At 40.7% G+C, this 26,855-nt stretch overlaps 1 protein-coding gene across 1 annotated transcript in view; it reads right to left on the reverse strand.

The window, feature by feature from the left end:
• RTF1 (RTF1 homolog, Paf1/RNA polymerase II complex component) overlaps positions 1-26,855 on the reverse strand; it is a 55,041-nt gene that overhangs the window by 24,775 nt on the left and 3,411 nt on the right. Inside the window, exons 2-6 of the mRNA XM_048853138.2 lie at positions 26,056-26,166; positions 19,724-19,871; positions 16,089-16,293; positions 3,004-3,118; positions 377-488 (exon numbers count right to left, since the gene is read on the reverse strand). Of these exons, the coding sequence (XP_048709095.1) occupies positions 377-488; positions 3,004-3,118; positions 16,089-16,293; positions 19,724-19,871; positions 26,056-26,166 (691 nt within the window). The remainder of the gene's footprint in view (positions 1-376; positions 489-3,003; positions 3,119-16,088; positions 16,294-19,723; positions 19,872-26,055; positions 26,167-26,855) is intronic.

The following is a 26,855-nucleotide window of genomic DNA, read 5'->3' on the forward strand; positions in this document are numbered from 1 at the left end:
GTATTGAAGATTTTTTTTTTTTTAAATTAAAAACCACACAGTTTTGGAGATATTACAGGGTTTAGAATCAGTTCAGTAGGCCACTAAAGAACAAAATGTACTGGCTTTTAAAATGGTGGAGGCAGCACTATAGGGAGAAGTGGGTTCAGGAAAACTCTGCCCAAATCAAGAACTGGGGGCAACCAAGGAGGAAATGGGGCACAAGACCACCACCATTAGTTTCAAAACCAAACCAACCCACTTAACTGAGTTTTTTATATTGACACCAGTTTAGAGACTAATGCCCCAGCATTACCTGTTATAGCCATATTACATGATTAGCAAACACACTCCAAATTAGGTTCTTTGCAGGTTGACAACAAATGTTCATATTCACCTGTTCTGTTCTTCCTTTTCTCTCTCTCTGCTTTCAATTCCTCCATGGCCTGAGATTTCTTATCCAGTTTCTCATCCCGCTTTGACCGTCGTTCTTTGTTGTGTGACATCACCTAAAGGGCGTGCACAGAGAACACTTCACTACCTAGCCACAGCTCAGACTGAAATGAGGAACAAAATTAAAAAAGTTCTCTATTCTAGAATTAGAGCTGGTTGACATTTTTCATTCAAACCATTCAATAAAGTCCCTTTTCCTGCTCCCAAAAAACCTGAAAATTTTCAGAAAAGCCTTTGAAAATCCTAAGCTCGGTCTCAAAACTGAAGATTGATATTTCAAATTTCAAAGTTTAATTTTTTGTTTCTCTCCTGCTTTTTCCTCCTTTTTTACTTCCTAATTCCCTTCTGCCACTGAGTGTTGCCTCGGGTTTGTTTTCACTTTTTTTTTTTTTTTTTTTGCTGCTAAATTTCAGAACTTCAATTTTGGAAGAGTTACAGAATGGCAAAAGCAAAAATGAAACTAACTTTGCCACTAACTTGGAGAGTCTCAAAAGTTTTGAAAAGTTAAAATGGCAAAGGAAAAATGGGTCAATCAAGGTAACATCATTACATCATACACCTGGACATCATTCATTTTATTGCATGCAGTGACAAAAGGGAAAAAGGGGGATGATGGGGAAAAAGTTACATTTTTCAAAATATACTTTGCACAGAATTTCAAAAAAGCTAAATGTTGTTCCATTTCAAACTCTGCAAGATGGAAACAACTTGAAGATGTCATTTCTCATAAGAGATTTTTCCATTTTGAGCACCTCTATCTCAAATACCTGGTAGTGTAGTATGGAAGGTTCTATCAGCATAAGTCCTGAGCGACTTATGCAGGATATTCTTGGACAAAACCTTTCTAACACACCATTATCTGGGTGTTCTCTTTATGTTATGTGCTAGCACACACCATTATCTGGGTGTTCTCTTTATGCTATGTGCTAGCACACAGCATAAAGAGAACACCCAGATAATGGTGTGTTAGAAAGGTATTGTCCAAGAATATTCTGCATAAGTCGCTCAGGACTTATGCTGATAGAACCTTCCATACTACACTACCAGGTATTGGAGATAGAGGTGCTCAAAATAGAAAAATCTCTTGTGAGAAATGAATAGTACAAATAGTACAAATGAATTGGGTTCAAGAGTTACATCAAGGGCAAAAACCAACTAAAGTTTTTAGATGTAGCTGAAAGTTTCCTAAAGTAGCTCTACTATCATCACTGTAAAGTCTGATCTTGGAACTTCCCAGTGGAACACAAGTAGAAAGCTCAGACTCTTCCCTTTCCAGTGGTATAAAACTCTCATTTCTAGCCCTCCTGGGTTATGAGATAGCAGACTTTACAATCTGTCATTGGTGCAAAAGTGCATATTGCATAACCTGCACTTCAGACCAATGACATTTCTTTGCAAGGTCAAAAAGACCACCACCACCAAAAAAATCATTTCTCTGGCAGGTTGTTTTTCAAAAAAAGTGGCAGTTTGAAGTTGTTCAAATGTTTGGAATTTTAGAGGTAGCCCCTAGGAAAGATGGAATAGTTGGCAGAATACATGCCAGTCAGTTAAAGATGCAGGAAAAAAAAGTAACATGTGGCTCTGCCATTTATCACATATAAGTAAAGTACACAAGGGAGGTTACCCAGGTAGGAGACAAAAGACTATATAGACAAAGTGGATTCTTTCTTTATATTTGCTAGATGACAAAAATTGTGTAAATTAAATTTCACACAGAAAGATATACTAAAAGAGCATTCAGGTTGCAAAGTGAAGCACTCAAGAGGCAAGAAATGCTGAAGTGTTCTTGCATAATTAACTCTTACCCCTTGTGCATGTGAATTACAATACAGTCCTTCATGACATGAACACATTCCTTCAGAGCCCTACCTCTGGTCCTCCTAGAACATTGCCACATACACTTCCAGGTGTAATGAGAAATTCAGCTCAACTTCCTTATAAATACAGGTAATAGAGTCATTAGAATATTGAGAGGTCATTCTTCAAAGAGAACTCCTGTATAAAAGTCTGTACACATGCACAACACACGTTTAAGAAGTTATAACTTAACTTAATGCTAAACAGATTTTCACCAGACTACAGAAAGTCTCTAGGTTGCAGATGTGCTTATTCTTTGTGCTCAAAAATGGCTTAACTGTTTTTGGTCAAACTCCCTTAAAAATGCACTTCCACCATGACACCAAATGTGGGAAATTTCAGCTTGAAAAGTAAAAGTTTGACAAAAAGATATAAGCAACAACAAAAAGCCCCTTTAGAATGAAAGCAGTTAAGCAGATATTATATAATAGCACAACAAATATAGCTATAGTTTTTCTTTAATTTATACATTCTTTGTGAAGAGTCGCCTGTACATTCCTCAATAGACAAAAGATGTTTGGTAGCTTTATTTTTTTATTTATTTTTTAAGTGATCTGAAAACTCAAGATTGCATTGAGCACAGAAGTGACCTGACTTCCCTGCCCCCTACCAGGTTGCCGAGAGGGGTATGGAAAGTGGCAGGAAGGAGGGCAAAAGACAGCAGCATTCCTCTGTGGGATAAAGTGACTAGTAGTGAGAATTGCTGTTTCTTACCTGGCATTCCTGGATCTGTGTGAGCTTTTTCTTCTCCTGCTCTTCCTCTTGCTTTTTCTTTTTCTCCTTTTTTTCTTTCTTTTTTGCTGTTTTTAGTTTCTTCTTAATTTCAAATCTGGGCATAAACAAGTGGGGGTGAAGAAGTAGATGAAAGTATCCCTCCTCAGGGGGAGGGATAGCTCAGTGGTTTGAGCACTGGCCTGCTAAACCCCGGGTTCTGAGTTCAATCCTTGAGGAGGCCATTTAGGGATGTGGGGCAAAAATTGGGGATTGGTCCTGCTTTGAGCAGGGGGTTGGACTAAATGACCTCTTGAGGTCCCTTCCAACCCTGATATTCTATGAAAGGGCTGAAACCAATTTCTGGCATGACTCAGACAAGGACAGCATCAGATTCAAGGAGCATTACGGATTAAAAACTGAGATGGACAGTAAGTGTAAAATCTTGAGTTCTCTACCACTAAAATAGTGCCTGAAGTTAAAGAAAATGGATACATGCTCAGACTCTCACAGCTGAGCCATAGTTATGCCGTGATAAAGTGGGAATTGGAACAGTCAAGCGAAGTACAGTAAGAATCAGTAGTTGAAGTTTGATAGTAATCTAGAACCCAGACACAGACTCGTTGGAAAGGTACATGTGATACCACATTATACCTGGGGGAACAGACATACTAACTAGCAAATTTTGTTATTTGTTACATTGCAGCACAGTTCCTAAATGTAATCAGGTTCTTCAGATTTCAGCCTATAAGATTGTGAAGTTTCTTTTTCAGCACCTATACAAATCTCAGTGTTCAACTCCACAGCTATAGACCTTTCCAAAAGAACCAGAAAAAGCATGTATCTAGTATTCATAAGCTACAAGAACAAAATAATCCAAAATTGCATTTCAAACTTGGTCCCAGTTCTATTATACACATACTTCACATTATAAGACAGCCAGAGAACAAAGACATAGCTTGACAACTTATATTTATTATTACAGAAGTACAAATAGGGTTTCCATTCAAACACCCGCCAACTTAGGAGGAGACATGCACAGAATGGGTAGGAGTGCTGGAGCAGAGTGATTGAGCCTACAGCAGAGAAAAGCAGCATATTTTTGATGCCTGCATATACAAACTCAACGCTGACCTGTATAGCATCATTTATGTTGATGGGTCTTCCCATGGGTTTGAATGTATTCCACAGAAACAATGTTAATTTAAGGAAGAGAAGAATCTAGATTTTCTGGTTAGAGAACACCATCTCCACTCTAACAGCCCAATACTGCAAAAGATTGAGCATGTGAGTAACTTTACTCAAACAAGTAGTTCCACTGGAACACTTAAACCCCAAGAAGAATGTTGAGGGGCTTTTATTAATGTGCTCTGTTGAGGGACCAGAGCTAAGTAAATTAGTTTCCAGTTCTCGTCAACCTCCTTTCAAGAGGCTCAGTCAATGAAGACTCTCTACCACCCCACTAAGAATCTCCAAAAACCTGCTGCTGAGCCCTGGAAGAAGATACCCTTTTTGAGTGAGCAGAATATCACTTGCTACCCACTGGCCCCAGCTCCCAAGATGCTAATCAGAAAACCACAATTAGTGTTTCCAGAGTTTCAAAACACCAGCTCCATGCTGGTACCTCCCCATATCTTGTTCAACATGCAATCCACCTTGCCTTAAGAGAAAGGTAAAGTAGAATGGAAGGGAAACTGGGCACTGAAGAGCACAGATCAGGGGAAGCTGGAACTACCCCACAAGGGGTGAGGAGGCAGCATGGTTCTCCCTGGAGTCCAATCTCAACTTCCTCTTCCTCTTCTCCAGCACAGTGGCTCCCTCCAGGTTGCCTCAGCAGACACCTTCAAATATTCAAAGTTGACTATTCCAAGGTGTTAAATCTCCAAAACCTAAAGGATGATCACATAAAACCCACCAACATGTTAACATTTTTAGTTCAACTCCACTTTCCTAACGCACAGAACAACGTAACAGGTAGTCACTGAGGTGGATCCAAAACATCATGGATTGAGGAGTTACATGGGTATATCACGGAGTATTTCCTAGGATGAGAAACTAAATTTAGGACACTTCTCATCTAGCAAACTTTTGCAAAACACTAATTTTTAAAGATTTAGCAACTTGTTCAATTTAAACAGAAGACCCTGAAAAGATCTTGAGCCACTCTTAGCAATGCTCAGCTGTTTATAGATTTTCTTAGCCAGCATGGTAACTAGACCAACTGAGCAGATGGTTTCTAAGAGATGGGGATTCTCAAGTTATTCTCCTGGGGATTTAGAGAGAGACTAGCTCTATTCTGGCCCTTTCAGTACAGCAGGAATTCCCTGAGCATCAGGAATTCTGCACTGAAGGTGATCAAAGCAGTAGCAATGTAGAAGCCCATATGAGTTTCTAAAATGAAAGGAAATCATAGAATCATAGAATATCAGGGTTGGAAGGGACCTCAGCAGGTCATCTAGTCCAACCCCCTGCTCAAAGCAGGACCAATCCCCAATTAAATCATCCCAGCCAGGGCTTTGTCAAACCTGACCTTAAAAACTTCTAAGAAAGGAGATTCTACCACCTCCCTAGGTAACGCACTCTAGTGTTTCACCACCCTCCTAGTGAAAAAGTTTTTCCTAATATCCAACCTAAACCTCCCCCACTGCAACTTGAGACCATTACTCCTTGTCCTGTCATCTTCTACCACTGAGAATAGTCTAGAACCATCCTCTTTGGAACCACCTCTCAGGTAGTTGAAAGCAGCTATCAACTCCATCATTCTTCTTTTCTGCAGACTAAACAATCCCAGCTCCCTCAGTCTCTTCTCATAAGTCATGTGTTCCAGACCCCTAATCATTTTTGTTACCCTTTGCTGGACTCTCTCCAATTTATCCACATCCTTCTTGTGGTGTGGGACCCAAAACTGGACACAGTACTCCAGATGAGGCCTCACCAATGTCAAATAGAGGGGAACGATCACATCCCTCGATCTGCTGGCTATGCCCCCACTTATACATCCCAAAATGCCATTGGCCTTCTTGGCAACAAGGGCACACTGTTGACTCATATCCAGCTTCTCGTCCACTGTCACCCCTAGGTCCTTTTCCGCAGAACTGCTGCCTAGCCATTCGGCCCCTAGTCTGTAGCGGTGCATTGGATTCTTCCGTCCTAAGTGCAGGACCCTGCACTTATCCTTGTTGAACCTCATCAGATTTCTTTTGGCCCAATCCTTCAATTTGTCCAGGTCCCTCTGTATCCTATCCCTACCTGCCACCGTATCTACCACTCCTCCTACTTTAGGATCATCCGCAAATTTGCTGAGAGTGCAATCCACACCATCCTCCAGATCATTTATGAAGATATTAAACAAAACCGGCCCCAGGACCGACCCTTGGGGCACTCTACTTGATACCGGCTGCCAACTAGACATGGAGCCATTGATCACTACCCGTTGAGCCCGACAATCTAGCCAACTTTCTATCCACCTTATAGTGCATTCATCCAGCCCATACTTCCTTAACTTGCTGACAAGAGACTGTGTCAAAAGCTTTGCTAAAGTCAAGAAACAATACATCCACTGCTTTCCCTTCATCCACAGAACCAGTAATCTCATCATAGAAGGCGATTAGATTAGTCAGGCATGACCTTCCCTTGGTGAATCCATGCTGACTGTTCCTGATCACTTTCCTCTCGTGTAAGTGCTTCAGGATAGATTCCTTGAGGACCTGCTCCATGATTTTTCCGGGGACTGAGGTGAGGCTGACTGGCCTGTAGGATCTTCCTTCTTCCCTTTTTTAAAGATTGGCACTACATTAGCCCTTTTCCAGTCATCCGAGACTTCCCCCGTTCGCCATGAGTTTTCAAAGATAATGGCCAATGGCTCTGCAATCACAGCTGCCAATTCCTTTAGCACTCTTGGATGCAACGCATCCGGCCCCATGGACTTGTGCACGTCCAGCTGTTCTAAATAGTCCCTAACCACCTCTTTCCCACAGAGGGCTGGCCACCTACTCCGCATGCTGTGTTGCCCAGCGCAGCAGTCTGGGAGCTGACCTTGTTCGTGAAGACAGAGGCAAAGAAAGCATTGAGTACATTAGCTTTTTCCACATCCTCTGTCACTAGGTTGCCTCCCTCATTCAGTAAGGGGCCCACACTTAACTTGGCTTTCTTCTTGTTGCCAACATAGCTGAAGAAACCCTTCTTGTTACTCTTAACATCTCTTGCCAGCTGCAGCTCCAGGTGTGATTTGGCCCTCCCGATTTCATTCCTGCATGCCCGAGCAATATTTTTATACTCTTCCCTGGTCATTTGTCCAATCTTCCACTTCTTGTAAGCTTCTTTTTTATGTTTAAGATCCGCAAGGATTTCACTGTTAAGCCAAGCTGGTCGCCTGCCATATTTACTATTCTTTCGACACATCGGGATGGTTTGTCCCTGTAACCTCAATAGGGATTCCTTGAAAAACAGCCAGCTCTCCTGGACTCCTTTCCCCCTCACGTTATTCCCCCAGGGGATCCTACCCATCCCTGAGGGAGTCGAAGTCTGCTTTCCTGAAGTCCAGGATCCGCATTTTGCTGCTTACCTTTCTTCCCTGTGCCAGGATCCTGAACTTGACCAACTCATGGTCACTGCCTCCCAGATTTCCATCCACTTTTGCTTCCCCTACTAATTCTTCCCTGTTTGTGAGCAGCAGGTCAAGAAAAGCTCCCCCCCAGTTGGCTCCTCCAGCACTTGCACCAGGAAATTGTCCCCTACGTTTTCCAAAATGTGTTCCTCTGAGGGGTCCAAGCTTCTCTTATGGCACATAAGCTGTAATATAATGGCTATGCAGCTGCTCCATTACAAGCCACTTGGCTGAGGGAGAAATAAATGGATTCCCTTTACTCCTACTCTCTGATTCTTTGCACAAAGCCTGCATCCATTCACCTCAATAGAGTGTTAATGCAAACCTAGAGACAACAGTTTAAATTCTCAGCTTCAACTACTTCCTCTGCTGATTGCTTTAGCAGAAACATGCATTTCATCTGAGGCTATGAATGCAGAATGGGTAGAATACCACCTATTTTTCAAGCAAACTGATTCATGAACCATCTTAAGACAGATATTGTTCAGAGAAGACTTGGAAGAAACTGCTAAAAGCAGACTCTTAACAGCCAGGCTGGGCCAGATTCATGAAGATCCCATAACTGATCATACTGGCATGGGTTGTAAGCCAGAACCTTCCCCTTTACAGACCTGCCACAGGAAAGGTGGGAAGAAGAGATGAAAAACACTGAGAAAAAGCAGAATAGAAGGGAAAAATCTGTTTCGTGTAAACCATAATTTTGTCAATTACACACAACAGCACCACCTTTAATGGAAAGGATTTTGTCACTGAAATAGCAAGTCTGATGAGAGAGACACAAAACCCACTCAATCTAAAACTTTGTCTACACTACAAAGTTTTGTAGACAAAAGGCATCTTTTGTCAACAAATCAGTGGATGCATACACTGCGATGCGACTTTTGCCAGCAAAAGTGCCTGTTTTGGCAACAAATTAAAACCACCCCGACGAGAGAGACAAGGCTTTTTGCACAAAATTTGTGTCTACAAAGTGCCCGTATAAATACCATGCTTGGTAATCCGCTGCCGAAGGTTCCTTGGCAGATCTGCTTTGTCCTTCCCCCATAGTAGGAAACTTTCCCGTGCCATTTGGCAATCACTTGTGCAAGGACAAAAAGCAACACACAAGCAAGCAGCATAGGGACCCAGGGAGGAAGCCACAAGCATGTAGTAGATGTACCCTTGCTTCCCTTACTCTCAGCAGTGAAATACCTACTACAATGACCTCCCGCCTGTGGAAAAGTGTGGGAGAATTTTAGAATTTTTCCCCTAGTCGGCTGCACCACAACCCTTGCAGAGTGCTTTTTCCCCACAGGTAAAGCCCCCCAGCCAACACTCATCATGCTTTGGGTGTTCACCAAGATGTGTGCTTATCAAGGGTCAGTGAGAAAGTGATTATGTTACAAAAGGTATTTTACTGAAATGTTTCAATGATGTGCGTGAACTTAACAATCATGCTTCTGTGCATTGTTCCTTCTGCTTCAGCAGATGTGGCCTTCAGGAACACAGCACACACCAGCTGAGCGTCTCCGATAAGAAATCGCCCAAGACAGAGCAAAGACGACATGTTCCGGGAGGAACTGCACTTCTCCAATGCAAAGAAAAGGGAACGAAAGGAGTGCTGGGAAGCCGAAAGGCAGGACAGAAAAAAAAATCAGGAGTTTGTTAAGGATGCTACTGAGCAGATGATTAAAGTCATGGAGGAGCAAATGCAGATGCTGAAGTCCTTAACAATGCTGCAGACTGAGTAGATGCGTACCTGCCCTCCCCTGCAGCACGTTCAGAATTCTTTTCCATGCCCCTCCCCCACCCCAAACTCCGCCCACACAGTCCTTTCTGCTTTCCCCTTCACTCCACCCCCTTGGACAAACTTTCAAAATGATAGCTGGACATACATGCAGCTCTGAAAGTCTACCTTTCCCTGATACCTCCTTTCCCACCAAGCATCTTTGTGTGTGTGCGCTTTCTTGTGCAATAAAAGCAAAGTTTTTGAACGATAACTCATCTTTATTTGTTTCCTATAAATTGAGATAGCAGGCACTACCAATACATACATAGGTAGGTCAAACATTTCCTTACTGGAATGTAAGGCTCCAAATGCCACCATTGCTTCCCAGGAAAACTACATGCAATGTAACATTGCAGCACCAATCGCAGAGATAGACATTACTGGTTCTTATTTTCAATGTTGCCTCAAGGCCTCCCTGATTTGAATTGCTCCCCTCAGGGCCCCTCTGATACCCCTAGTATCTGGTTGCTCAAACACTCCACCCTTGAGCAAACGTTTCACCCTTAACTTCAAAGATTATCCAACATACAACATGTGGCTATGACCATGGGAATATTATCTTCATTGAGGTCTAACCTGCCATAAAGGCAGCACCAACACACCTCTAATCTGCCAAAGGCACATTCAACAACTGGCTGAGTAGATGCAGGATGACAGTGGAACCGCTCCTTACTGCTGTCCAGGTTTCCCGTGTAAGGTTTCATGAGCCATGGCTGTAAGGGGTACGCTGGGTCTCCCAGAATCACTACAGGAATTTCAACATCCTCCACTGTAATATTCGGATCTGGAAAGAAAGTCCCTGCTTGTAGCTTTCTATACAGGCCGGTGTTCCTGAAGATGCATACGTCATGCATCTTCCCAGACCACCCTGCGTTGATGTCAGTGAAAAGCCCATGGTGATCCACAAGCACCTACAACACCATGGAGAAGTACCCCTTCCTATTTATGTACTCCATTTCAAGGTGGTCTGGTGCCAAAATTGGAATGTGCATGCCATCTATCGCCCCTCCACAGTTAGGGAAACCCATTTCTGCAAAGCCATCCACCATTTACCGCACATTTCCCAGAGTCACGGTCCTTCTTAGCAGGATGCGATTAATTGCCCTGCACACTTGCATTAATGCAGCCCCAACAGTCAACTTCCTGACTTCAAATTAATTCACAACCGACTGGTAGCAGTTTGGAGTCACCAGTTTCCACACAGTGATTGCCACACGCTTCTCTACCAATACGGCAGCTCTCATTCTGGTGTCCTTGTGCCGCAGTGCTGGGCTGAGCTCTGCACACAGTTCCAGGAAGGTGGCTTTCCGCATCCGAAACTTCTGTAGCCACTGCTCGTCATCCCATAACTGCATGACAATACGATCCCACCATTCAGTGTTTGTTTCCTGAGCGCAAAAGCGACAGTCCACCCTCTGCAGTTCTTCTGTAAATGTCAAAAGCAATCTAAAATTGCTCCTATCCGTATCACACATCATGTCAGGCAACTGGGAGTCTTCTTCAGTTAGGAATTTCACGATTCACTGCACTGCCATCCGCAATGTCTTCATGACAGTTATCAGAGCATCGGAGAGCAGTGCAGGATCCATCCCTTCTCACAAAGATGCTGGGGTGCACAGCAAACAAGGGCCATTGAAAAATGCCGGGAAAGACAGCCAGAAGCCCAAGGAACACTGGGAAAGAAAGCAATGCATCATGGGACATTGAGCCCAGTCCCAAGATATGCTGTGATACGCTCCGCCTTCCCACAAGGCCTAGCGGCAGAAGGCATCGAGCTGGACTGTGGGATAGGTATCCACAGTGCCCTGCTCACACTGTCTGTGCTAGTGCCCCAAGTTTGGACGTGCTCTGCTGACAGAGGGTGAGTGTGAACATGCAATACAGATTTTTATTATAGTGCTTTTTGAGTGTCAACATAACTTTTTTCGACAAAACTCTGTAGTGTAGACGAGGCCTAAGATAGGAAACCAGAAACAACCCCCTGAAAATGACAGAGGAGAATGCTGAGAAGCCCACAGAAGAAAACAAAGAAAGGTTACATAATTTCTTTTGACTGTGTGTGGCTTAAATGTGTTGACTACAGATGCAGAGGTAGTTTATGCAGATAATTTCCAGATGCTCCCTCTACAGCTTTCCTCCCACTTCTGGCCCATCCAAGAACTCCCACTCCCTCTGCAGTTTCTTTTCCCTTTCTAACTGTGTGTTGCCCCACTATACAGCTCTCCATGATTTCTGAAAAAATTTCAGGAGCCCAATACTACCTGTTAGATTTACCACTCTAGGCAAAGTATACTCCTTGTTTAACCTCTCAGACCATATAATGGTATTTTAGAAAATAGTAATGGGGAAAGGCAAGAGAGAAATGGATTCTCTTTTGTACAGATTAGCTGGCAACAAGTCCCTGAGAAGCAGCAGGAGCTTTAATAGTAGTAGGCAGAGACCACCCTATTATATCCAGCAATGAGGAAACAAGCAATGAGGAAACAAGCTTTTACAGATACTTGAACATCTGAGTTACAACATTAAGATGTGTCTAAGTTTTATCTTCTGTGGAGGGAGTGGACAAATAGAAATTCCATTCCTCACACACTCACCATCTATTTGTTTTTGGTGGCATTGGAGGACATGGATGGCCACCAGTTCACACACCACAAAGTAATAGATTAATGTAGTCTATAGCCTTGTTAATTAATTAACATAGGAACTGACAGAACAGGACATACTAATTACATCTGGTCTAGTTGTCAGTTTCCAGCAGTAGCGAAATCTGGAAGCCTCAGTCAGTCCTCCTCCTTCCTCTGGTAGATTCTCAAAGAAAGGGGGGGAATCTCTATTAGGAATATTGCACAGCTGCTTTTATGGAATTAGACTCAAAGGGATCAGGTATTTTCTCAGCTACCCTGAGCCTTGGCTTCCTCTGGAGCAACTCTCTCCCAATATCTAGACTGATTCTACCTCCCTATTGTGATGTGATCCCGGCACTGTGATGTTTTTAACAAACCTAAAATTTAGGGGTTGGATTTCTATGTGAGCATGTAAACTCAAACCTTAGTCCCCTCATACCTTTGCTTTACACTTCCACATGACGTGAGCAGCAGTCAGTCTTTACCAACTGGTGCCTGTTAGGTCTGACAGTGAAATTTCTGTACTATTTTTTCCTTCCCTCCTTCATTTTTTTGGTTTAAAAATAAGTTAAATATAAAAGCTATGCTAATGCAATCTCAAAGTAACACACTGCAAATCACAAACCCAGTAAGATTTAAGACTTCCAGCAATACTTCCAGCTGTAGTTTCTATTTCTGTTTCTGTATACGTTTTACACACCATACAACACACAGGATGCGCAACAATGAGTTAATGTGGCTGTAGGATTTGTGATTTTACCTGTGTAACCTTGATGGTGCGTCAATTGTTCTTTCAATTTAATATCAATATTGTAACACACCAGTTTCTGTACAGATTATTAGTTATTTGTATTACTGTAGCACCTAGGAGTCCCAGTCATGGGCCAGGACTCAATTGTGCTAGGTACTGTACAAACAAAACAGACAGACCCTGTCCCAAAAAAACTTATAAGTTAAATATGAGACAGGTGAATAGACTGGGGAAGACAAGGAAACAATGAGAGAATCTTGGACAGAATGATCAACAGTGGTCTCAGCACACTAACGGCGTACCCACTGTCAATATATCGTAGGCACCATGGCAAAGGAGAATTTCAAGGAGGGATTCAAAGGAGAACAACAAAGTGGCTTTGTGAATGTTTACAGGGAGCTCCTCCCAACTACAGGGACAGCATGGGATTACACACGAAAGTGCCTGTTTGAAAGATCGTCACAGGCCAGTAGGAGGCAGGACTTCATCTCTCCATAGCAAATGAGAGAAGTAGGTTGGGGACTGATCATGAGGGACCACAAAGGTGAAAACATGCATTTTATGTCTGATGTGATAGAGAATGAGGAGCCAGATGAGGAATACGAAGAGGCTGTGACATGGTCAAAGCAATGGACTAAGAGAAGGATCTTTGCAGCACTATGAACAGGGAAAGATTGCATTTGCCCACACCAGGAAAAAACAAAACAAAACCAATGTTGCAATAATTTACACACAAGGCAAATTAACTGAAACTATAGTGAACAACAGAATTATCAGACACAGAGATGAATGCGATATGTTGGGGAAGAGTCAACACACAGCATTTGTAAAGGGAAAATCATACCTCATCAAGCTATTAGAATTATTTGATGGTGTCAACAAGCACGTGGAAAACCATCCAGTTGATATAGTGTACTTGGACTTTCAGAAAGGTTTTGACTAAGTCCCACACCAAAGGCTCTTAAGCAAAGTAAGGGATCATGGAATAAGAGGGAAGGCCTGTGACAGTCTGTACGTTTAGATTCACCCTTTTTACAAGACTGAGAAATTTTGTACAAATTATGCCTTGTGAGGTATCATTTGAAAACTCATGATGTGCTCATCATTATTGTCCTGGTAAAATGTGTGTGGCAACACTGTATGTAAAATTATAAGAGTCTACTGTATAACATTAGTGAAACATATTCCAAGTTTAGAAAAGCAGGCACAAACAGTTCCTTGAAGACAAAAACCAAACTGATGCCTCAGCTAGGTATAAACAAAAATCAAATGAACCATCACCTGGTTAAGTGGCTATTCTTTAGCAGGAAAAAGGGGTGTGAGCAAGAAATTTATATCCTGACAGTGGAACAGCTGGAAGTTCCCATGCAAACAGACTTGCTATTGCCTGAATCCCAGTTGGAGATGATTCTCAAAGAAGGGGAATGTTATAAGAAAGGGGAACACTCTCCAGATTATTTTTCTCCCCTTATCTCTAACTCACGGCATCAACAAACACTTGAAAGACAAAGGAAGCATCACTGAACTGGGGGGGACTCCTGGCTGAAAAGAATCCAGCCAGGCTGCTATAAGCATGTGGTGAGAGAAACCTTTTTGCTTTAAATTCACTTAGCTTTTAAGTATTAATTTGCATTTTACCTTTTATTTCTTTGTAACCATTTCTGACTTTTATACCTCATTACATGCAATCACTTAAAATCCATCTTTCTGTAGTTAATAAACTTGTTTTATTGTTGTATCTAAACCAGTGTACATTTGGATTAAAGTGTTTGGGCAACTTTATTTGAGATAGTCTGTCATTTTATTAATAGAAAATGATTATCTATAAGCTTGTATTGTCCAGAAGGAAAGAACTGGGTAGTATAAGACGTACATTCTGGGGACAAACCTGGGACTGGAAATTTGCTGGTGTCACTATGCACTATAATTCAGGAGTGAATGGCTAGAGCACTCTCATAACTCAGCTGGCAGTAATTTACATGCTAGAGGCCGTGTGTGAGCAGGCCAAGAGTGGTTGCTCTCACAGCAAAGCAGCGTAAAATGCACCTAAGGTTGGAGAATTGAGAGGACACAGCTGTTCAGCAGTCCAGATTGTACCCTGAGTAATGTCACATGGTCTTCTCATGAGTCAGTAGCTGGTTAGAAGACAGGAAACAAAGGGTAGGAATGCATGCTCAGTTTTCACAGTGGAGAGAGGTAAATAGCAGGGTCCCTCAAGGACCAGTGCTGTTCAACATATTCATAATAAATGATCTGGAAAAAGGTGGCAAAGTTTGAAGATGATACAAAATTACTCGAGATTGCACTCAGCTTTGGATTTAACTAAGAGTTACAAAGGGATCCCACAGAACTGGATGACTGGGCAACAAAATGGCAGATGAAATTCAATGCTGATAAAAGGAAAATAGTGCATGTTGTAAAACATAATCCCAACTATACATAAGAAATTATGAGGTCTAAATTAGCTGTTACCACTCAAGAAAGAGATACTGGAGTCATCACAGACAGTTCTCTGAAAAACATCTGCTGAGTAGCAGTAGTAGTCAAAAAAGCTAACAGAATGTTAGGAACCATTAGGAAATGGATAGAAAAGATAGAAAATATAAGGCCAATAGATAAATGTATGGTACGCCCAAGCCTTGACTACTACATGCAGTTCTGGTAGCCCCATCCCAAAAAAAAAAAAAAAAGGATATTAGAATTGGAAAAGACACAGAGAAGGGCAACAAAGATGATTAAGGGTATGGAACAGCTTCCATACGAAGAGAGATTAAAAAGACTGGGTCTGTTCATCTTAGCAAAGAGACAACTAAGCAGGGATATAACAGAGGTCTATAAAAGCATGAATGGTGTAGAACAAGTGAATAGGGAAGTGTTATTTACCCCTTCACATAATACTAGAACCAGGGGTCACCGAATGAAATTAAAAGGCAGCAGGTTTAAAACAAACCAAAGCAAACACTTCTTCACACAACAAACAGTCAACCTGTAGAACTCATTGCCAGACGATGTTCTGAAGGGAAAAAGTATACATGGGTTTAAAAAAGAACTAAAGAAGTTCATGGAGGATAAGTCCATCAATGGCTATTAGCCAAAAGGGCCAGGACACAACCCTATGCTCTCGGGGTCTCTAAACCTCCAACTGCCAGAAGCTGCGAATGAATGACAGGGGATGTATCATTTGATAGCTGGGATGTATCATTTGATAGCTGCCCTGTTCTGTTCATTCCCTTTGAAGCATCTGGCACAGGCCACTGTCAGAAGATGCGATATTGGGTTAGATGGACAAGTGGTCTGACCCATTATGGCCATTCTTATGTTCTAAATTCATAAACTTACCTTCTCTTCAGCACTTCCCTCTTCTCTATCCGGTTAAACAGCTCCTGTTCTCTCTCCTTCTCCGTCATCTGTTCCAGCCGAGCTCTGTCCTCTTCATCTCCCATCAGGTCCTCCCCATAGCCATCATGGAACTCCTCATCTTCAGATGATGAATCTGAATCTGAGCTGGAGGAGGAGCTGTTGCTCTCAGAATCAGACACTTCACCTGAAATGAAACCATGGGACAGTTATGTTATGCTGCAGTAAAACTAAGTACTCCAGCTTGGCCCTACCAACAAGGGATGTGGAATATGGCATCTGTATTAGTTCTCCACAATGCTAGTAACAATAGTATGGAATAAGGAATCAGAATGAAGCCAAATAAATTGAAAGACAATACATTTAAAAACTCAAAATGGAATACTCAGTAGTGCATTTTGTGTGAAAACAATCTTCAAAGTATCATGGAGTCCAAGGATTTTACAGAATTTCCAAGAGATTATGGTGTCACTGCTGTTCCACCATAATGTCCACTTAAAGATGCAATGAAGTTTTCATTTTGACAGGACTGTTAAAAATGTATTTTTCCTGAAACGTAGAAGTAACAAAAATATTGAGTGAGTGTATGTGAATTTTTCATTGTTTTGATGTAGATCAGGTTGATACACCTGAATAATAAGATGTCAAAAGTGACTACCAGTTTTGAATTTTTCAATCGCTTTTGACAAGAACGTTAAAGTCCTGTGATCTGATTTTTGCCCCATATATTACTTTACATCTGCTAAGTAGGACACAGAACCTACTTATAAGTGGCATTAAGTTTCCAACAAGTTAGTTTTAATACACCAACATGAAGCTGACAGCTTAAGCACTGTTGACATCACCATTCCCATAGTCGTTGAAACAACAGAATGTTGTCTGCATAGGACTTCAGGGGACAACATTGCTAAGCTACAACACAGGCTAGAGCTGAGACAGACTACCCTAATGGATAGTTCCTTGAGGGGACCTTAAGTTCATCTCTCAACTCAACTAATGGTAGTTTATAGTTCCATACCCTTCACCACCCTTATTGCTAGGCAACCCACGAAGGCAATTAAAACTGCCAGTACCTCCCCACCAACACTTTACAAACAAATTAGCTTCAGGCACTGCTGAGAACAGAGCCCAGGCCTCTGATATGACCACCCAAATATTACCCAGCCATACTGCACCACAGATTGATTGTTCCACATTGTTATTTTAACCAATACACCATATTGCCCTCCCAGAGTCACGGATAGAATCTTGGATTCCTGACCCCATTCCCAACAGATACTAAAAAGCAATACAGCCCTAGGGCCCTATGAAACCCATTTCATTATTGTGGATTTTCAGATTTATTATTTTCTGATTGTTTTTCCCCCCCATTTAAAAAAAATCCATCTTTATGGGGTTTTTTAAATCAAAATTGTTTGATACATTGACAATTAAGTCACCTTACCGTAAATGCATAAAAATGTTCAGATTTGGACTGCAATGGGAAAAATTGATTTTACAAAAACAGTAGTACCATTTGAACAAAACATCCTGCAGATATACAGTAACGCATTTTAAATCACTTTTTAAAGTTGTGCTCAGTAATGTGACCAAACTGACACTGCTGAACACAAGCCCACAGAAGTAAGAGCTCTTACAGTGTCAATTCAACTGAATTCATATTTGAATAATTAAAAATTTTTAAAAATGCACAAAGCATAAATATTTCATCCTTGGAGCAGTTGCCATTTTAAATTAAACTCAGTACTTTCAAACTTCTTATATTCTGAAGGAATGCTTAAATTCATTTTGAATGCGATTAAATAATTTTGAACTATCATATCAGTTTATTGCCGAGTCGCATTACAAATTGACAAACTCAAATGTCATTTTTGCCATCTCTGGCAGACATCTCCACTGTGATACAACATGGTTAGCCTCGTAGTGTTTTCTTCAGGAAGTAGATTTTTATATTTACTAAAGCTTCTTTCTGTGTCTACAGAGCTGACAGAGAAAAAGACATAAGGGTAGGACAATCTCTGCTATTTTAGGCGCTCGTCCCTTCATAACCTTCCAGTAAGTGCAAAGACACAGTGCATCTGGGACAGGTTCATTCTGAGTGCTGCACAGAAATACCAGCCATTGTTTATACAGTTCTGGTGAGGGGTGGGTGAGAGGTGGTAGCTTGCTGTACTGATCAATGTTTTGTTGCATGGCTGGAGTTTGCCTGAGAGCTGCAACTCCTGTGAAACTAACACAGCAAGGAACTGAGTTCTCAAAAGCTTCATTTAAATCCCAGATGCTGGCCCTTCTTCCCTAGCCCTTGCACTCACGGGTGGCCCTAGCGCCCTGCATGTCCCTCCCCACACCCTAGCCCCTGCGCCCCCGTCCCAGCATCCACTGGTCTCTTACCTCCGGGGCTGCAGATAGCTCAGCTGTGTAGCCTGCACTGCCCGCCTGCCACTGTGGTCCTGGATTCTGTATTATTTTGATTCCAGGATTCCGTCTGAGTTCTCATTAATGGAGATTTCATAGGCCCCTACATCCCCCAACTTCAAACTTGCAATCTAGCACAAATCCTTAAATAAACTCATATGCTTTTATATCAACAGATTGGCATATCTAACTGTCACACAGTTTCATTCACTTAGGAAATTATTCTGCCTTAACATTGCTGTGGTCACTGTTAAGTTTTTCAGTTAGAGTGAGTTTGATAAAGCTGGGGAACATATTGTTTTTCAGTATTTGTTGGAAATGGAAGTAACAACCCTTAAACTTGTCAGAATGTTATCACCACCACGGTTGGCATTATGAAAGTGGCGTAGAATATGGGCGAGTTTTCCCTTAATTTATTTTAATTAGAGATGTGGGATGTGTCTGGATACAAAAGATGTGCCTGGATGCAACAAGAACTGTCATTGAAAGTTTTTCTTTGCATTAACATGGATTACAGCACCTTCCTCTGAAATATCTGTTACCAGCCGTTGTTCAAGACAGAATAATGGAATAGATAAACAATGGGTCTAACATCTTCCTAGATCTTTTCCATTCCCAGGTACCTGCCTGACATTTTTACTATAAACAAAGTTACACTTGATTTTTCTTCTACAATTTCAGCAACACATAGTATAGAATTTTGATACAGTGTATAGGATAATGAGCAGTCTTATAGGAATACATAATTAAGTATTCCCCATACAGCACAGTACCTGCAATAACAGCCAAAGGAAAAGTTTATGGGAGTGTGGGCAGGAAATGAGGAGGAACATCCATGGGAATAAAAGATCATGGGCCCTAAAGGGGAGGAACAAACTAGAGGGCCTAAAAACTCTACCCTCCCCATCTTTAATTTCTAACACAGATTGAGATAGGTTTAACATTTTTCTGTTAAAGTACTATTTAGTATTTTTAATAGGTGCTTTCAGCAATACTGTAGTCAACTACATGCAGTTTGAGGTCAGCTCCGAGTCACCGCAAGTCTAAAAATTATTTGACAAGATCATCCAGATTACTAGGAGGGTAACACAAGTATTCTGAAGATGATTTGGGGTATCACTGACATACTGAATAGCACATAAAATGAAGTAGCTTCATTCTGAGTAGCACTGGCACCTAGTGCACAAGGAGTGTTTTCTTACCCTCTTCAGGTGCTGAACTCTCAGCTGAGCTGTCTTTGTCTGAGCTGCCTGAGGAGGCAGCTTTGTTCATCTGTTTCTTCATAGCTCCCTTCTTCTCTACTTTGCCAGCTTTTCCCTTCTTTTTGTTTTTAGAACCTCCAACAGTCCACTGAAAAGTAAAAGGAAAGGACAGAAACATGAGACAAGACACTGGAAGACCCCACTCACTATCCTCTAAAATAATCAGTACCACACCACAGTATAAGAAATACAGTTTTGAGACGCATCCCAATATACAGACAGCTGGAAGACAAATCAGTGCTACAAGAAAACTGAGGCAAATGGCAAGCCATGCATTCATCCCATCAGACTTAACAATCAGTCACATGAAAATCACCCAGATTTTTACCAGCTGCTTAACAGATGGCTCATACTGATAGGACAAAACAGTTTTAAGTCACAGGAAGGTCCCCAAACTCTAAAATCATAGTTTTGTAATATTTAACAGCAAATCTGAGCCGTGAGGGCTTTTACTCAGAAAAACAAGTTTACCGATATAGCTGGACATTGCTTATTCAGTGTTTTAGCTTTAGTCTCCCACTATTAAACAGGCAAAAGCGATTGATTTGTTTCCAAATCAAGTTTATTCAAGAAGCATACTTTAGATTCCACTAAGGGAAAGAGGTAGAGAAACAGAATCCTGCAAAAAAGTCCTCACCCTCAACCCCACCAGGAATACACAGAACAGACAAGTATCAGATGTGCAAGTAATTGCAGCTTTTCTTGCCCCAAGATTAATGCATGAAACACCATATGCAGTAATACAAAATATTTCCACATACATAAGAGACACAGTAACCGCTGCAACAGGAACTATAAATTTAGTTTGACTTCTATACTTAAAAGGCTCAACTTCAGCATTCTCTTAACATCCTTCTCTGCTTGTTAATATGCTTAAATTATAAGCTTCCTGGGGCAGGACTGTACCTTCTTGTAAGGGGGGGGGGTCGATGAGGTTCTGTGGCCTGCAATATGCAGGTCAGACTAGAGGATCATGATGGTCCCTTCTGACCTTGAAGTCTGTAAATGTGTATGGAGGGCACCTAGGACATGGTGCAAAAAGATTAACATTGTGTCCTTGTAGTTGCACAAATTCCTTTTACCTTCTATTATACAGTATATTTTTATATTAGGTTTCTTCATCATCCCTAACCACTCATCACCCAGTCACAGCTGACCAACCAACAAGAAGGGTCAACGATCATTCAGTAAACATATACTGTGTTCATGTGCTCTGGTCCATCATTAACTGCCAGTAGTCTTGTGCTTTTGAGAATTCCCACTTGATATGAAAGAAGGTTCCTTTATCTCTGAAAGGGGTAAGAGTTTTAAAATTTTTGTATCTTGACACCATGCCATTACATTAACCTCATCCCCATGACCACCCCAGTCAGGGTCCACTGACGTTATTTAAGCAACCAGTCCATTAAACAGAAACTCCTTGTGGTATAACAACAGATATCCTTTTGCATGAATGAGATCTTGCACTCAAGACCATTCCCCCAGGCTATTTTAAAAAGAGAGGGGATACAAAACTACTGCCTAATTAATAGGGCTGTCAATCACAGGTAACTCATGCAATTAACTCAAAAATTAATTGTGATCAATTGCACTGTTAAACCATAGAATACCAACTGAAATTTATTAAATATTTTTGGATTTTTTTTACATTTTCAAATATACTGATTTCAATTACAACACAGAATACAAAAGTATACAGGGCTCACCTTATATTATTTTTATTACAAATACCTGCACTGTAAAAATGAAAAAAACACAAAATATAGTGTTTTTCAATTCACCTTATACATGTACTGTAGCGCAATCTCTTTATCATGAAAGTGCAACTTAGGGAAAAAAACCCTATGTTTGTGTTACAAAACTGCTCTCAAAAACAAAACAATGTAAAACTTTAGAGCCTACAAGTCTACTCAGTCCTACTTCTTGTTCAGCCAATCGCTAAGACAAACAAGGTTTTTACATTTACAGGAGATGCTGCTGTCTGCTTCTTATTTACAATGTCATCTGAAAGTGAGGCGTTCACATGGCGTTTCTGTAGCCAGCACTGCAAGGTATTTATTTACATGCCAGATATGCCCAACATTCATATGCCCCTTCATGCTTTGTCCACCATTCCAGAGGATATGCTTCCATGCTGATGTTGCCCGTTAAAAAATATTGTGTTAATTAAATTTGTGACTGAACTCCTTGTGGGAGGACTGTATATCTTCAGCTCTGTTTTACCCGCATTCTGCCATATATTTCATATTATAGCAGTCTCGGATGATGACCCAGCACAAGTTTGTTTTAAGAACACTTTCGCAGCAGATTTGACAAAATGCAAAGATGATATCAATGTGAGATTTCTAAAAATAGCTACAGCACTCGACACAAGGTTTAAGAATCAGAAGTACCTTCCAAAATCGGAGAGGGACGAGGTGTGGAGCATGCTTTCAGAAGTCTTAAAAGAGCAACATTCAGATACAGAAATTACAGAACTAGACCAACAAAAAGGGAAATCAACCTTCTGCTGGTGGCATTTGACTCAGATGATGAAAATGAACATGCGTCAGTCCACTCTGCTTTGGATCGTTATTGAGCAGAACCCATCATCAGAATGGACGCATGTCCTATGGAATGGTGGTTGAAGATGAAGGGACATATGAATCTTTAGCAATTCTGGCACATAAATATCTTGTGATACCGGCTACAACAGTGCCATGCAAACACCTGTTCTCACTTTCAAGTGACATTGTAAACAAGAAGCGGGCAGCATTATCTCCTGCAAATTGTAACCAAGTTTGTTTGTTCGAGCGATTGGCTGAAGTAGGACTGAGTGGACTTGTAGGCTGTGAAGTTTTACACTGTTTTGTTTTTCAATGCAGTTATTTTTTGTATATAATTCTATATTTGTAAGATCAACTTTGATGATAAAGAGATTGCACTATAGTACTTGTATGACGTGAATTGAAAAATAGTATTTCTATTGTTTACAGTGCAAATATTTGTAATAAAAAATATAAAAAGCGAGCACTATATACTTTGTATTCTGTGTTGTAATTGAAATCAATATATTTGAAAACATAGAAAACATCCAAAAATATTTAAATTGTATTCCATTATTGTTTAATCGCGTGATTAATCACAATTAATTTTTTTAATCGCTTGACAGCCCTACTAATTAAGTATTATTAGGAGACCGGTCAGACCTGAACGTAGTCTCATACATACCTCAGACTGCACCTGTTATTCCTTTTGGCACATATCAACTCCCATCCTCCCTGCCTGCAATCAGTGGTCACATAAATCAAATTTGGCTTTGTTCTCCTTCAGCAAGTACCCTTTTTCATCCAGTTAGCCTGCCATTCCTAGAATGCATGGACACCACAGATTTCTGAATTAACTCTCTTGATACTCAGTTATAGACTTTATCCTCTGATCTGTCAACAACTTTTTATTTTTCCAGCTCTTGATTTCTATGTTCCCTCTTTCATCCTCTCCATACAGTTCTCCACAATCGACAGTTACTTAGTGCTGTGCAGTACATTCTCTTCCTATGTTTAAATATCCTTTGCTCATCAGTTTATGGGGCAGGCTCCATCACTTCCAGAGTTTTTGAAATGTATACAAGTACTATAGACTGATCAAACAGCTAAAGTATATTTGTCTCAAAACCCACTAGCAGCTATTATGAATACTAACGACCAATGATCTTGTGAGATCTTGGGATAGTGAGATTTGACAGATGACTAGCAAGGTGTTTATCGGTGTATTCCATGCTCTCAGCATCCCTCTAAGTGTTCCACTTAGTGTCACAGATGTTAAAGACCTGCAACAACCATGCAATTTCTTTATGAATTTTTTTCTTTTAACATTAAACTCTGCCCTGCTTCCACATGGCTGTTCAGCAGGGAAAAAAGCAGAGAGGGAATGAAGTAGAACATGACAGATAGCTAGCTTCCTTCCCCACATTTCCACCTCACAAGATATGATATAGCAGAGGTGCTGCTGCATTTCACTTAAGAGGCCAATGAGTTGCTGAATAGTTATAATTATGTCTGCTACCGATCATTTACTTAGAAGCACACTTCTCACCAAAGCAGAGGAAGCCCCAGAGGATCCGCAAGAATAGAGAGGTGACAATAGCGTACTGACAGGTTTCAGAGTAGCAGCCGTGTTAGTCTGTATTCGCAAAAAGAAAAGGAGTACTTCTGGCACCTTAGCTTATGCTCAAATAAATTTGTTAGTCTCTAAGGTGCCACAAGTACTCCTTTTCTAATAGCGTACTGCTGACTCTCAGCAGAAACACTGGGCTAGTTTACAAATCTGGGGATGGAGTACATAAGCAACTGGATAATTGACTGAAGGAGAACAGTCATGGCCCTGTCCCTCCCTTCTTGCAAACCCCACCATGCCAAGAGCACCAAACACAGCAGAATTTAGCCATAATGAAAGAAGAGGAGAGATGAAGAAGATTTTCCACGGTTACCTTCTCGCTAAGACGACTCCCCTCTGTTGCGTACAAGATATTTTATGTCAGAGCCTGCACTTATGGAAAAAATCTACTGCAATGATCAAGGTGCATGAATAGCACATGATGGAGCAGAAATATGTACTTCATCTTAAAATTCAGTGTGGGTGAAAACTGAACACTTTGCTTTATTTTTCCTGCAATTTACAAACCCATTTATTTTCATATTTTGTGCACAGTGAATATGGAGGTCTGACGACTGAATCGTGATGCAATCAAATCCTAAATTAAACTTCAGAATATGTATGGACAGGTTTTTTTTATTTGTATTTATTCAGAGTCAAAAAACTGAATATAAATACTTGCGCAAAGTGACAAGACAGTCAATGACGAGGAACTGAATTTTTCACATCCCCAAGATGTACACTACATTTAGAACAAATCAGCTGTGTGCCAGAAAATCAGAATGCATAAGATAAGTGATTAAAAGCCAACAGTCATCAAATAAAATAATGTACTTGTTAATAATACCACCAAGCTCTGATATAGCATTTTTCATCTGTAGATCTCAAAGATGTACTAAATATATTAGAAAGTCATTGGAATGAAGCTTCACAGCATCATCTCCTTCTTTAAAGACTTAACACCACAGTTTTGTTTCAATCCTTGTTTTCTATAAATGTCTCAGCAGGAGAACTATAGCCAAACACATTCTTCCTACTCATTTATATTTATTGGAAGAACACTTTACTACGTGCTAGAAATTTGGGAGAATAGTGTAGACCAATGATAAACAGCCAGTGGTTTTCAAATTGTCAAAAATGTTCTTTCTTGCAATTATAGAAAGAAGAATTCCACAGCTCCTGGTGTGACCATTTTTAAAGGGTGGAATGAACCATCACTCCACTTAGAACAGAAGAACTGAAGAAACTTCCTGCAGAAAGATGTTTGTAAAGCTAACTGTAACATTTCCAGACTCTTGAGCCCAACATTGCAACTGAATATTTTTACTCATGTAGTTGCGCAAACAGCTTGTTAATTTTTCTGTCTTACTGGGTCATTTTTATTTTAATTTTTAATAAAAATGAAATTAGGAGGTACCGATCCCCAGTTCTAGAATTCCTACACACCAAGACCAAACAAAAAAAACCAAAGCCAACAGCCAGGCCTTACCATATAACAGAAATAGTCAGGCAAACCCTTAGAACAAGAGAGATCAGAAATATCTTGCTCTCCCCAGGCATCCCACTTCCTCAAAAGCTCTGGTAAAAAGATGTGCTCTGTAGCATGCTGATGATCATCAAATCTGGGCTATTTCAGACAAGGTTTTCTGGAGGAAGTTAGAGAGGAACAATGCAAAGGGCAGTTCTAACGCCAAGCCCCTCAACTCCCAAGAATACTCAAGTTCTAAAACAAGCAGTCCCTCAAACTGAAGGGCTCTCAAGCACCTCCACAGATCTCACCTATGACAATATCATATGAGGAAAGCAGTAGTTTTAAGCACGCAGGTCAAAAAACATTTAAGCCATTTTTTCATAGCATTAAACAAGTGCTGAATTTTCGAAAGATATTCAGTGTACCGAGCATACAACTACAATTCTGCATTTGCTGAATTCCAAGTGAAAGAGAAAGAAAAATGTTCTTTCTGAAGCTATTTTCTCTAGGCTTAGTTAAGCCTCTCAGAGAGGCCAGCCTCACTTTATGTGTGTCTATACACAATGGTTCTGAGCATACTGTATAATAAAAATATTATCACTGCTAATAATGTCAGAACTCTCAAGACAAAAGCTATAGCAACTCAGATATACCGTGTCAAACTTACCTCATCATCACTGTCTGAGGTCTCAGAGTCTGAAGAAGCTGTTGGTTTGCTAACAGGTGGCTCTTTTTCCTCAGAGTCGCTGCGTTTCCGTTTGGCCAAAGACAGTAGCTCCTAGTACAAAAATAGTTTACACTTATTTTAAAGACAAATAACTGGACCTGCTAATCCATGCTTTTATATTTGTACCCCTCTCTATAGTATCCAAGTACTTTCCAAAAACAGTAGGTCTCTCAGTCAGCGTCAATCATCAAGTTTGTGTTTGTATTTGTATTACATGAAAATAAAAACAGATCAATTCTGGAAAAAAATTTTGAAGATGACAAGCCATAAGTGCTAGGTATCATTATTACTGTTTACTTTGAAAAGAGACACAGCATCAAGACTGATTACTTTCAGAGACAGATTACCTTTTGGTGATGCCACACGGCAAGGTGCGTGATGCCACACGGCAAAGTGCGTTACAGACACTTTAAGTGCATTGTTGCATGACCCAAAGACCAACTGCCTCTAACTAATCAGGTAATTCCTACGTAATCTCATTTTTTGAAGTATGTTAGTAGTTATATACTTTTAAAGTAAGTTATTTTAAAGTTGCAAAGACATTAAGACATACACGATTCAGAATCCTAACTGGTCCATTCAATCCCTCTTCACATCCCATAACTACAATAAAATGACATACTAAATCTTTGTATAAACACATTCATATGGCAGGCCTCAGGCTGGAAGATTGTAAATTAGCAGAGTCATGCTCCCACAACTCAAAGTTCTAATGAGCACTTTCAAAAACTGGGAATGAA

Source organism: Caretta caretta, chromosome 6 (genome assembly GCF_965140235.1).
Source record: "Caretta caretta isolate rCarCar2 chromosome 6, rCarCar1.hap1, whole genome shotgun sequence".
Classification (NCBI taxonomy): domain Eukaryota; kingdom Metazoa; phylum Chordata; order Testudines; family Cheloniidae; genus Caretta; species Caretta caretta.